We start from the raw sequence: 14,431 nt of genomic DNA on the forward strand, positions 1-14,431 counted from the left end.
TTTATTTCACCCACTTTTTTTTTATTTTTTTCTCTGACAATTCTCATCTATTTTCTCGACAATCCGTGATGAATTTTGCGAATCTAAAAATATGAACGTTTTTTACCCGATTTTCTCTTTCAAATGAGATCCATGAAGAATAACTTTCGAGTTATATTTGTGTTGTAATTTTTTTTTTACCAATTTAAATCTCTGTGATTTTTTTTTTTTTTGCTTCAAAATAATTTAAACCTCTGTTTACAAGTATATAAACCTCATGTACAAGCATATAAACCTCATTAATAACACTTTAAATCTCTAGAATAAAACATATAAACCACATGTACAAAAAATTTAAACCTCAACAATAACACATCAAAGCATATAAACCTCAACAATAACACTGCATTTAGAAAACTCATTTACAAAGCATATAAACCTCATGTACAATGCCTTGAAAATTTTAATGGTTGTAGACTGAGATTTAAAAACTTGAAAATTGAAAGTTGCTCATGAGTTTTACTTTAAAAAAAAACAAATGACTTTAAAATTATTCAAAAGTATTTCTTCATGGATCTTATTTGAAAGATAAAATCGAATAGAAAACATTTGTATTTTTATATTCGTAAAATTCATCACGGATCGTCGGGAAAATAAATTATAATGATCAGAGAAAAATAAAAAAGAGTGGGTGAAAATAATATTTTCTTTTTTGGCTTGAAGACAAAAGTAATTAAGAGTTAAAACTATCTAAAAATGATTTCAGACAAAGGTTTATATACTTGCGAGTAATATTTTAAAATGTTATAAACATAGCTTTAAATGTTTGGATATTAGCGCTGGAAATGAAAGTTAGACAATATTGGAATGTTTTTCTGTTAAAATACTTGGGGGATGCGCTCGGATATAATGGCTCTGGATACCAGAACATTTCTCATTATAAAATTTATAATATTTTACTCTAAACTATAAAAAATTATGCACAAAGATAAACTTTTTTGAAAATATATTAGGGTCTATTGACCTCATACTTTGAATTTGCATCCACCTCTACAATTACTAATATTGGTGATGTTATGTAGCCAATGGAATGGAAATAAATCTGTTGTGATTCCAATGGAATAACATAATTTTGTTATTCTGATCTCAACTATTTAAAGTTTGAATCTTGATAACAATCCCCGCAGCTTTATTCTCGCAAAAAAATCCCGCACAAACTGCCAAAAAAATAATGGGAGGACCGCTCAGTCATTAATAAGCGTTTTATAAACTGTCAATATTTAACTTGAAGCATCAAAGTATTTATCTTGAATTTGCAAAGTATTAATCCCTATGCAATGATCTCTATTTATGAAAGAATAAATCAATCCATCTATTGTCCCCGCAGAAAACTTTCTTTCTTTTTGGATTGTCCCCGCACAACTGGGGACCATTAAATAAACAATCCCTCACCTAATGATAAATACTTCTTAGACATAATGATAAATACTTTATGTTACATGAATAAATATTTCTCAAATATAATTGCAGCTTTCAATAAAATATCAATAATAAATACTTCTCAAACATAATGATAAATATTTTATATTACATGGATAAATATTTTATGTTACATGTATAAATACTTCTCAGACATAACTGTAACTTTTAGTAAAACATCAATAATAAATATTTTTCAAGCATAATGATAAATACTTTATGTTACATGGATAAATACTTCTCAGACATAATTGCAATTTTCTTATGTATAAATATTTTCTTATAATTTTGAACAAAAATTTTAACTGAGAATTTTTATTCTCTATTATGTATGTATGTATGTATGCATGCACATTATAATTTACTTATGTATGTATGTACAGATATGTTGATTCTTGTATTTTTTTTTCATTGGAAATGTAATTTTGTTGGAGACCATTAACCAAGAGACATCATGTCATGGATCACATGCACACTCCTTTTTTGATATGTTGGATATAATACAACTAAGTATGAATGAAATTTCAGTCCAAACTCACTACAGCAGAATGGTTTATCAGCGACCGGTATCAGCGACCGGGGCTGACGCCGGTCGCTGATGCTCAATTTTTTCTCAAAAAAATAGAAAAAAGAAAAATCTATGGCGACCAGCACTTTCAGCGACCGTATCAGCGACCGGCGTCATCGCCGGTCGCTGATAGTCATTTTTTTTTTTTTTTTTTGAAATCGCTGAAATTTTCGCTGAGAAGAAAAGGCGCCAACGCGTCGTCTCTCCCCCAAAACCCTTCTTCTCCGCCAAAAGCCCAAAACCCTAATTCGAATGCCTCTGTCTACTCCGGCGCCTCTCCCTCCTCCGGCGCCTCTCCCTCCTCCGGTGCCTCTCAAGCGAATCCTCTCCACTGTCTGCCGTCGTCTCTCTCCTCCCAGCGCCTACATGTAATTCTTAAACCTAATTTTAGTACCGAATTTCTTTAAGTACAGATTTTCTGATTTGAGTAATTTCTGATTATCTGATTTGAATCAATCCAGTTCTGATGTATGCTAGTTCGATCTGACGATGTTTCAAAATCATCAAATTTGGCTTGTATATGAAATTGTGAATTTTGGTTCTATTTTATTAAGCAAAATAATAAAATCAAATGTGGAACGAATTGACCAGTAGCATTTGATAGTTGAAACTCATAACACAAGGGGTCTACTTTTACCTGATGTTGATTATGAGGTTGTTGGTGGTCTGTTACTGCACCAGTTCGGTACGTACCCTCTAATTTTGTAGTGGTACAGTATACTAGTACTGCATACCAGTACTTTAATTTTGCCCGATCAAGAGCCTCGTGTAATTGCTTATGTCGACATGGATTGCTTCTATGTGCAAGGTTATTCTTCTCAAATTTCTCAATTTTGGCACCAATTTTAGTTTGATTTGGGTTTCTTTAATTTCAGTGGAGCAAAGGGAAAACCCTGATTTGATTTGGTAATAATTGTTTTATCAACATATCCATGTCTAGCATCACCTCTAAGGTAATATTTCTTTAAATTATTATTTATCATAATAATTGTTCTCCATTCGTACGTTTTGCTGATTTGAAAAATGCTGATTGGTACAGTGGTTTGGCGAAGGAGAGAAGTATGTAAAAGCCCTCTTTTCTCTAGCTAGCAAGATTTCGCCTAGTGTCATTTTTATCGATGAGGTTAGTCTGCATATATTTATCGATTGTGTTCATATATGTTCAAAATATTTGTATATGCTCAAATATAAAATATTTGTATATGCTCAAATATATCAATTTGGATTTTTTTGCTATTTTTAATGAATTTTTGAAGTTCAGTCTTTGAAATGAGAAAAAACAGCAAAAATGACAGCATTGTTCCCAGTTAGGCTACTGTTTGGTATAGCTAGGAAGCCGTAAAATTTATGAAACTTTACCAGCACATAGAACAACATGCCAAAAGACATGACGTATGTTTAAATACAAACCCTAAAATCAGAAAATATATAAAAAAAAACATAAAAGACCCTAAAAACTCACAAATTATAAAGAAAGGTCCAAAAGTCCATGAAGGAAGACTCGGATCGCGAATCTGAGCCCGCAAATGGCAAAAAAAATCTATGCATGCGGTTTTGGGCTGTGGAGTTCCTGTCAAAATTTCAGCCCGATCCGACGGACGGATCAAAAGTTACGCCCCTTTTCGTGAAGCATGCGCAGGACTCAATGTGTGTATATGTATGTCATGATTTTTTATTTATGTTATATGATATCATGTTGTATGTCAATATTGAATTGTTGTACGATATTTGATATTAAATTCAAATCAAGCTATTATGTATGTTATAATTATTTGATATTATATTCGAATTGAGCTATTATTTGATATTATTGTTTGATCGATGTGAATGTGGAATTATATGTCATTTGTTGTCTTATTTATGTTATTTGATGTAATGTTGTATGTTGAAATGTCATGGAGAAATGTAAATAACAAAATATAAAAAAAAATGTTGATATAAGTATCAGCGACCGGTATTTAGGTATCAGAGACCGGTTTCATCGGTCTCAGATACCTTTTCATGACGTCAGTAAAAAACAACTGCGACCAAAAAATTTGGTCGCAGAAAAAATTATCAGTGACCGGATGACGTCATTCAGCGACCGGTGACGTCATCAGGAGGGTATCTGCGACAATGCATTCAGCGACCGGGATATTAGCATTCAGCGACCGGGATATTAGCGACCGTTTTTCACTTTCTGCGACCGGCGCCTATACTTTCTGCGACCGGAAAACCGGTCGCAGAAAGTGGGATTTGTTGTAGTGACTAGATCATAATAAAGCGTTTTGGCAACATGAGCCCAACTTTACGAATTTTGGGCCAAAGCTTGATCACATGACTATTAAGTGGTAATGACATAACTTTTATACAAACATTGTATTGGATCCTGAGGAATATATGTTATGTTTTATCACATGGGATTGTATATGTACAAAATGCAATATGTATATATGTTGCATGAATTGAAATATGTTATGGTTTTATATAAATTCATATATAATAATCGGCCCAACGGAAGTTTATTGTATATTTTTCATATAAATAATTTAAACCATATAACATTATTTTTTGTAATAATTGGTTGTTATCAATTTTTATCAACTTTAAATTGCAATTTTCAGTAAAATATATGTATGTCAAAGACAACGATAAATACTTCTCAAAAGCAATGATAAATACTTTATATTACATGGATAAATACTTTATATTACATGGATAAATACTTTATATTACATGGATAAATATTTTTCAGACATAATTGTAATTTTCAGTAAAACATATGTATATCAAAGACAATGATAAATACTTCTCATATATAATGATAAATACTTATCAGAACAATGATAAATACTTTCTTGAACTTGTCAATAAGTAATGTTTAATCATATCAAAGTATTATCATGTCAGTGACAATAATAAATACTTCTGAGAGATAATGATAATACTTGTTAGAACAATGGTAAATACTTTCTTAAACATCAATTAACAAAATAATTGTTAACGGTGATTGTTATTAAATGACAGTATAATTAATGCGGGGATTGTTATTAGAGGACAGTATAATTAATGCGATGATTGTTATTAAAAGGACAATATAATTAATGCGGGGATTGTTATTAAAGGACAGTAATTAATGCGGGGATAAATGAAAATTCTTACCGGAATTAATGGGGAGATAAAAAACAGTTAAGAAAATTAATTTGGAGAGAGAGAGTGGAGGGATAAATGAGAGGACATGAGTGAGGGGAATGATATAATTATTCTTAAAGTTTTTTATGCGCAAATTTTAATAAAAAAAAATTTCATACACAAATCTCAATAAAATTAAATGGTTGGGATCGGAATAACATGACCTGTTATTCAATCACAGCATATTTATTTCCGTAGCCAATGCTGCATTTATTTGGTTCATGCTTCTCGTCAGAATACTTGCTATTAATTTTTATTGGAAACACGTAGACTCAAATCAAACAAAGCCTCCAAATTATTAATTAATGTTGTGGTAACTCATGTTTGTGGGTATATAGCCTTTAAAATCTATGTTTCTGAAATATTTACCTTGGCACAAACGAATCCCCGAGCATGTGGATACATGATAATATAAAAATAATTAATATGTTGATTTTTGGTGATTATACGACTTAAAACGTGGCTTCTATTGATTAAAAATAATAAAATATGAATAGAAGCATTTAACATTCTCCAAATGTGAGTTATAGTAGTTTTATGTGCGTAATATTTATTATATCTTTTTTATTTAGAAAAATAATAAACTAAGGCATGTACATGATAATAAATCGAGGTTATTTATAGATTCTTTTGAACTATAAAGATTAGATCAATTATATAAAATATTTTTATGAAAATGAGAATCAATTTTACATTACCATAATATATTATTCTAAATTATAAGAAAATATACATAAATTAAAACAAAATTAAAAATTAAAGGTCAATTGAGCCTATTGATACAATTTACATCCGTTTCAGTAATTATATTATTTAAATGTGGCATTTAATGATTATAAACATCAACGAACACTGTGAAATATGAAGGGGCTTTAAATACAGTCTGGCTTACTTCTTCTTCTTTTTTTCTAATATTTAATTTTTTTTTTTTTTTAACTTAGGGCAAATTAGACGAAATATTGGTGATTTTGTCGATTTTGGTGATTTTGTGACACGAAATGTGGAAATCAAATCAGATCAGGCACCTGACTCTAATGGGTTTAATTTTTTTTTTTTTAAAAAGATTAACAGTTTTTGGATGATGATCAATTAAATTTCAGATTAATCAAATTAATGAACACTCTATCTAAATAATAAAAAAACACATCTACAATGTTAAGTTGTTAACTTAAACAGTGCCATCCATTCTGGGTCCAATTGTCCGGCTTGTTTTTAAATTTTAATCACTAGCAAAAATACAATTTGGACGGTTACTTCAATCTAAACCGTCATATCTTAAACGAAATTGTTCTGATTTAATAGGAACTATCAAATTAATTATGCTAAAATCCTTTTGACCACATGGGTAGATCCAGAATTTTCGTCAGGGGGCAAAAAAATATCGAATCAAATTTAAATCCATTAACTGATTAAATACTCGATAAAAAATAATGTTTTGAATTATATTTTTCAATGTTCTGACTTTTGTAATTGCTGATATTTTAACTTATAATTCTAATTATCAATTATAATTCAAAAAAATTATTTTGATTTTAACACTAAATTTAACCCGAATTATAAAATCAAACATTCAGATGACGCAAAAAAAAAAAATTCAAGAGATGACAAAATCGATTAGTTCCGATAGATCATAACTAAAACTCAAAATCCAGAGATAGCGGCTGCCCCCTCCCCCGTTACATGCTGGATCTGACCCTGTGAGCACATAATGCATCATACCTCCGGTAGTTTGATGGCTCCACCTTGATTGGAATCCATATGATCACCCCAGATACCTGAGGTGCAAGCTGAAAATCTAGACAATTCTTTTAGTTTGGCACAAATCTCAAAGCAGGTCCCTTACAGTCACAACAGGTCCGGATTAAATTTGATCTGAATGAAATTAATCTGAACCGTTCTTTCTTGTAAATTGTAACTCAGGTACCGGGGGACACGGACTCCCTTGATTCTATCATGGATCGTCGAAGAATATCTTCGATCCGTTTGCGCACTGGATCTACTACGCAACTGTGGATCTGCTTAATATTGGGCCAAGGCTTGGCCCGTTTTCTTTGGAAATAACTCCCATTCGCCATCGATGGCTTTCGACTTTCGACAGCTCACCTAATACCTTTCCTACCTCATTAACAGATGATTTATGATTCCATATCCTCTGCATTAACGCACAGTTTGAGTTTAGATACGGACCGTTCGATCAAAATCCGGTAACACCTACTGGCTCCTTTAATTTCGTGCGAATTGAAATCGGACGGTTCGGAGATAAACTTAAAATTTGATGTAACTCAGAGAACACGAATTCAATAATCTATCCTCATTTGAACTCCCCATCCCTAACAGGAATTTTTTTTATTTTCCCTATATTTTTATTTGAATTTCGCTCCTTGTTTTCTAATCACTAATTTGATCAAGAGTATCGTATAGGTTTTCTCTCTTTCTCGTTATTATCGAATTAGATTTAGTGTCTAAACTAGTATAAAGGTCACTATAGTCTTTAGGCGTTTATGCAATTTGGTGCTTTACCACATATAAGGTGTAAACAGAGAAACTCTGGTTTGATTGTTCCCAATTTTGATAATCGGTAACTAAATTAGAGGTGAGGACATCTTTGTCATCTTTGGTTTTGAGCTAATTTAGATCTTTACCATACTTCTACACCAAAAAAATGCCAACAGATTCCCCGAAAAATCTAAGTGGCGGATTCGCAATCCGCCGATCAGTCGCATCAATTCTCATCACAGTAGGTTTCCTTGTTCTCTCTCTTTCAGTAGTTTCTCTTTTTGAATTCTCTTCTCCCTCCAGTTTGTCAAAATTCGGGTTCCATATTTCAGCTGACAGATTAGAAATACCTCTTGTAGTTTCTGATAAATCTAAGGATGATACTCAAAAAGAGAATCAATTTTTGTTGAATGAAGAGACTCCGTCAGAAAATGTTAGCCAAGAACTGGTGAGTCTGAATCCACTAAATGAGAACAAATTGGGTTCGAATGAAACCTTAGATAAAATCAAGAACCCGTTAGTGAAGAATGAGAAACCTGATTCTGAGTCTTCTGACGAAATTCAAAATAAATCACCTTCGAATAGTAGGGAAGAATCACTAGAGAGTGAGCTTTCAGAAAACAATGAACAAAGTAAGCTTCTCTTTTCCTTGATCTATTTCTTTTTCCCTATTTTACATGAAGAAAGTGAATTAAAATTTTATAAATTTTGATCAGTTAAACTGTTGTAAAGCTAAGCTTTACTAAGTAGATACCATACTGGGAATCTCAGTACCAGATGTTTTGTGCTGTAATCCAAGATAAACAACAGAGTAAACTAAAAATAAATTTAAACAATACAAAGACATCTAAGTCAGATGGTACATCTCATAACCAAACTCTTCCTTCATGGTAACATCAGAGAATAAAATAATCTGAGAATGTCAAGTAACATATTATTTCTTCGTTTTGATTTGTTTGGTCTAAAAGATGCCTGTGATTTGTATCATGGGAAATGGGTGTATGACGAGACGGGACCATTGTACACAAACCACTCATGCCCTGTGATAACACAGATGCAAAACTGCCAGGGAAACGGGCGGCCCGATAAGGGATATGAAAACTGGAGGTGGCAACCGAGCAAGTGCCAGCTGTCACGCTTCAACCCACAGAAGTTTCTAGAACTCATGAGAGGAAAAACCCTAGCTTTTGTTGGGGACTCAGTTGCAAGAAATCAGATGGAGTCTCTTCTTTGCATTCTATGGCAAGTATGGTGTTCTGTGTACTGTTTTCGGTGGAGGCTATTCCAATTGCACATTTAAGGCTTAATTGAATTTAGTTAGCCTTCAGTTGTGAAAATAATTGTTGATTTAGGTGGTGTACAGTTAAATCCAATTTCACCATTATATGCCCTAAATGTATTTTGATCAAGTGTCATTTCACTTCAAATGGGTTATTATCCTATTTAATACAGTTAGAGCCTTGCTTAACCGTATCCTACCAACTTATGTATTCAAACTTAATTATGAGAGGCTTTCCTTTAACTTGACCCAATTATCTTCAAATTACATGTAGTGCACCACTTTCCACCAGCCTGTCTCATTGTTAATCATTTTAAGCCCTTTGAAAATCAAGCTTCAGTTGTACTTGAACCAAACAAATCTTATTTTCTACTCAGTTTTGCATTGCACATGTACTAGACGAAAAACCATACCAATCCTTTTTTTTTGTTGGACTTAATGGTTAAACATTGATTACTAAAAGCCAGTTTAAAATGCTGTACAATACAAGTTACCAAATAAAGAAAAAGAAAAAATAAGAAATTCTGACGCAGGCAGAGGTACCAAAGAAAAGAGGGAACCGCCGCATGCAGAAATGGCACTTCCGATCAACATCTACCAAAATTGTACGCATATGGTCATCCTGGCTGGTCCACAGAACATCTGACCCAATTGGTCCCGCCCCTCGGGGGGTTGATAAGGTGTACCTAGATGTACCTGATGAGACGTTCATGGAGTATATACCGGGTTTTGATGTACTGGTGTTGTCTTCTGGCCATTGGTTTGTAAAAAAGTCAGCATATGTCATTAACGGTACGGTTGTTGGGGGTCAATTATGGTGGCCCAAAAATGCTGGAGAGATGCATGTCAATAAAATTGAAGCATTCGGTACAGTATATACCAGTTTTATCTTGCTTTATTTAAGAACCTACAAATGTCAAGGAAAACAAAAAAAAAACACGGGAATGCAACTGTGCAAGCATACAGCTCTTACTTGACAGTATGCCTAATACATGTCATGGACGGTGTTGTATTGATAGATTAGACAAAAAATAAGACATAAAGATCTGATCAAACTTTCTATGTTTAATACTGGAATGGTATTATGGCGTGCTGGATTTTAACTTTTGTTAACCACCTAGCTGAGCAAGACCACATCCAGTACCACCTATTACATACCGGTACACACAATTTACCTTTTCTTTTCACAATGTTTCTTTTTTTATGTTCGGAACAGGTATCTCGGTGGAAACCATCCTAACTGCCATAGCTAACCACCCCAATTTCACTGGCTTAGCCATTGTTCGATCATACTCACCCGACCACTATGAAGGCAGTGCATGGAACACAGGTGGTTCTTGCACCGGTAAGGTGGAACCTGTTACCGAGGTGGTACAAAATGTGTTCACAGACACCATGTACTCAAAACAAATTATGGGATTTCAAAAGGCAGTTGAAAAGGTGAATGGTACGGCCAAATTGAGATTCATGGATATAACTAAGCCGTTTGGTTTTAGGCCTGATGGGCATCCAGGCCCTTATAGGAGCCCTGACCCAAATAAGAAGACGCAACGGGGCCCAAATGGAGAGCCGCCGCCACAGGATTGTTTACACTGGTGCATGCCAGGCCCGATCGACACTTGGAATGAAATGTTGTTAGAGGAAATCCGAAGAGAGTTTGAAACGAGAAAGATTTGATGAGTTATATATAGTGGTTGTACACTATGTTGTATCAGTTAGGCACTTAGAGATGGAAACACATCTATTCATTGGTGTACATACTTAAATAGGAGGTTTTGGTAAATATGTTAGATATTTATTTGGTTCAAATATTTCTTAATACTCAAATTTTTGCTTATCAAGAAGGTGACTACTTGTCCATCTACTAATTGAGTTTCTCCAGTTTTTTAAAAATTGAGACATTTGCCAATTCTCGGGCTATAATAATTACTCTAGAATGACTTCTATAGTTTCTTCAATCTACATAATGTCCCTGTGTGTTTTGGAATAAATCAAGTAGTTAAGAGTGCACTGGAAAGTGTGAACTTCTGATTTGTATTTCTATAAATAACACCAAACATAAGAGTTCTATAAGATAATTACTTATTATTCATGTAGGGCTACGGTGCTATGGATTGCATAGAGGGCTACGGTGCTAAGGCTCAATATTCGAATTTTCAAAATTCTAACAGTCGATCCAAACCGTTCATCTTGTTTTTTATATTAAATATATTTGGAGACCAAATTTTTCATTTTTTTTAAAAAAATTTACTATTTTTTTTAGATAGATAGAAAATTACCCATTCATGTATTAACATATATTGCTTTTGTGTTTCAGGTACTTTATAAGGCCTGCTGAGGATCAAGTTGTGATCCTGAAGAACCCTCTTGCAATTAGTTCAATAATTAGTTGAATCTGCTGTTTCATGATCAATTAAAGAAAAATAAGCCATGAAGCGTTACAGATTTCATCATAATTTATATTTTCTTCGTCTTTATTTTGCTTCTTTACTGAAGCTAACTTTACAAATTGAGAAAGTGACCGGGGCGATAATTGTGATACGATTTTTGCTTATTTTCCTCGAAGCAACTACACTAAAATTCATCAAATTTAAAATATTAATGCTTGATTTTGTAAAGCTCTGGTCTTACAAAAATGGTCTGTGCATTACCAACTGAAATTTATTCTTTACACTTCATTTTGAAATATTAATACAAAAGAGAGATTGTGGCAACTTGAGCTGTAAAGAATGCAACACTTCTTCGATAAATATTAGAAGAACACTGCCGCAATTTCTCTTGTGAAAGAAATAGCTTATGAGTCCTTGCATAATATTAGAAGAACATAGAAACTCCTTAGCAACCACACATATTCCCCCAAAAAATAAGAAATTTAATAATTAAAGCAAAATACTTAAGTTATGGTGTTTACAGTAAACATTTTACCCGTAATATGTATTCCAAAGGCAAGAAAATGCATCCTGTAATAGCACATAAGCTACATATATTGAACACCATCAGAACAGCACATGAAATAACTGAGATGGCATAGTTTACACAATTACACTTCATAGAATGAAGAACATATCCTAAGAGATTCAGCACTAATATAAACTCTATGCTCCATTTTGCACAGATATTAAAAGCAATTACAAAAATAAACCACAATTGCTTTTCTGCAGACACAGCTTTGTCTGAAGCTCCTGATGAAGGGCTTATCTGCAAAATTTTCAAGAAACAATTTCGTATACTCATTTAATTTGTATTTTAGCAAGTTTGTCGCACAAATAACAGATGGATTTCAAATATACTTGTTGCTGATAATTGCCACATGATTCCTATATTTAAGTTATCTTTGTATCATTTTTTATTTGACTGGGCATGCATTTGCATTTTGATCTTTTCAGAGTCAATTGAAACAACAGCAACAACAACAACCAAGCCTAGTCCCAAGCAAGTTGGGGTAGGCTAGAAATGAAACCCAACCAGAGTCACAAAGCCAAGGTAGATAGAAATAAAATAATAATAATAATAACAATAGTAGTAATACTAATAGTAATAATGGTACCAATAATAATTTTGATAATACTAACTATATTATGCCTACACTATAAATCATAGGAGCTAAAGTCATAAGCTCTATGTCCTTGACCCCGAATCACTAGCCTTATGACCAAAAGCCTATAATACTACCCCTAGACAATATTTCCTAGGTTATGGTTCTGGTACGTGGATCTAGGAAACATTGTACCTAAATAAAATGTATCAATGAGTTACTGAAAAAAAAAATTTCTCTTGATAAAATGATGTAATGGTCTACTGTTAAACACCCCGGTTTAAAAAAAGAATGATAGGGATGAAAGGAGGATACACTCTTTAGTCTTAATGCCAATGTTTAGATTTTGAAGTGCTTACATCAGATATTTACCTAACAATAGAGACCAATATTCACTTAAAGTCAAAGCTTCTGATGTAGTTAGTAAGGAAGAATAAAACACTGCAGGAAAACAGTGGAAAGGGGGTAGCAAGTGACAAGTGTAAGAACAAGATTAGTAGGCTTTTTTTCAACATACAAAGAAAAATCCATGTGAGAGTTTTTTTTGTGTATTATATCTGGTGCTAGCTTTGTTTGCTTTGTTTGCTTTGTTTGCTTTGCTCTGTTAATCAAATTCTTTTATACACTTGAACAAACGTCTTTCCGTAGCTGAAAACTTTAACCACATTCCTACATAATACAACTGGGAAACAAAGGACTTCAATAGAACCTTTTACGAATTGTTCAACCATATTCCTTAATCAAAACTTTACAAACTTGCACACACCTCATATTCTGATAATTTGCAATTTCGATCAAATTTTACTATTTTTGATTGAACATTCCTTACAAGTTAAGACTTAACAAAAAGGGCATCAACTTGAAACATGCTTAATTGGATTCTGATCTCATGGTGTATATATCAAATTTGACAAGAAGTCAATTGCATCTCAAATTAAATCTATTACATGGGTGTAACGAGTATAGCATAAGACTAAAGTTTGGCAGTAATTCAATCAAATCTCCATGTTTTACCCGTCCCCTATTATGAATCAACCAATTTCATTCAAAAAATGCATCCGAATCTGATATACAGTTAAACACTAACTTCGAAATCACCAGAAAGGCACGATTAGTGGTGGGCTCCACCTCCGCCATGAGAGCAACACCCACCCGCATCCGGAGATCCCCTTGCCCCGGGATCGCCGCCACCGCCGCCTCCACTAGAGTTGTTCGAGTCCTCATCATCGCTATAATCTTCATCAAAAGGCTTCTCCTTGTGAAAGATGCAACACTTCTTCGACTTCTTTTTGTTCATGTGCTCATTGTCGACTGTTCCCTCCTTCCACTGAACCTTCTTCTTTTGAGGTCTCAGGCGGAGAACTAGGGATTCCGACGAGGTGGAGCTGGACGAAGAGGAGGAAGGCGGATCTAGGGTTATGGTATGGGTTTGCGTGCCAGAGGTTGGTCGGGTCGCCATTAAAGGCGGGTGAGATTAGAAATTGAAATTAGGGTTTGGACTACAAAACCGAAGACGATGAAGAAATGTAAAATCCGATTACTTCTTTCTTAACAAGTAACAAAAAGGGCAGAGGAAGTTTCTTCTGCATAGTATCCACTTTCTACGTCATTTTACTAATTCATTTAGTTACAATTTTAATTGTTGTATCTAACGGTCCACGTCCCAAAAGAGTAGAAATTTGTAGAAATTAATGTACAAACGGACATAGCCTTGAGAAATTCCAGGTTTTAGTCATGTTTGGTGCTAGAAATATTAGTGCTTGCAACTGACAAGTAGGGTTTATTTGGTAAATATTTTAACAGAACGGTTTTGATTTCATGCGGTGCACAAATTATTATAAAACATCTACATACATAAAACTATATAAAGTAATATTCTGATTCTACAATTTGTATGAAACCAAAATAACTCTCTTAAAATATT

At 33.4% G+C, this 14,431-nt stretch overlaps 1 protein-coding gene and 1 long non-coding RNA gene across 2 annotated transcripts; one reads left to right on the top strand and one right to left on the bottom strand.

The window, feature by feature from the left end:
* Nucleotides 1-7,546: 7,546 nt before the first annotated feature.
* On the top strand, nucleotides 7,547-10,916 carry LOC144575854 (protein YLS7-like). Its single transcript, XM_078326100.1, has 4 exons — nucleotides 7,547-8,325; nucleotides 8,662-8,939; nucleotides 9,506-9,839; nucleotides 10,189-10,916. The coding sequence occupies exons 1-4, from the start codon at nucleotides 7,860-7,862 to the stop codon at nucleotides 10,647-10,649; spliced, it is 1,539 nt and encodes a 512-aa protein (XP_078182226.1). The 5' UTR covers nucleotides 7,547-7,859; the 3' UTR covers nucleotides 10,650-10,916.
* Nucleotides 10,917-11,821: 905 nt separating this feature from the next.
* Nucleotides 11,822-14,049, bottom strand: LOC144575721 (uncharacterized). Its single transcript, XR_013518509.1, has 2 exons — nucleotides 13,595-14,049; nucleotides 11,822-12,170 (listed from the first exon to the last, which is right to left on the bottom strand). It is a non-coding gene; the product is annotated as an uncharacterized LOC144575721 (long non-coding RNA).
* Nucleotides 14,050-14,431: the final 382 nt, after the last annotated feature.

The sequence above is a fragment of the Carex rostrata genome, chromosome 24 (assembly GCF_964058835.1).
Source record: "Carex rostrata chromosome 24, lpCarRost1.2, whole genome shotgun sequence".
NCBI classification, from domain to species: Eukaryota; Viridiplantae; Streptophyta; class Magnoliopsida; order Poales; family Cyperaceae; genus Carex; species Carex rostrata.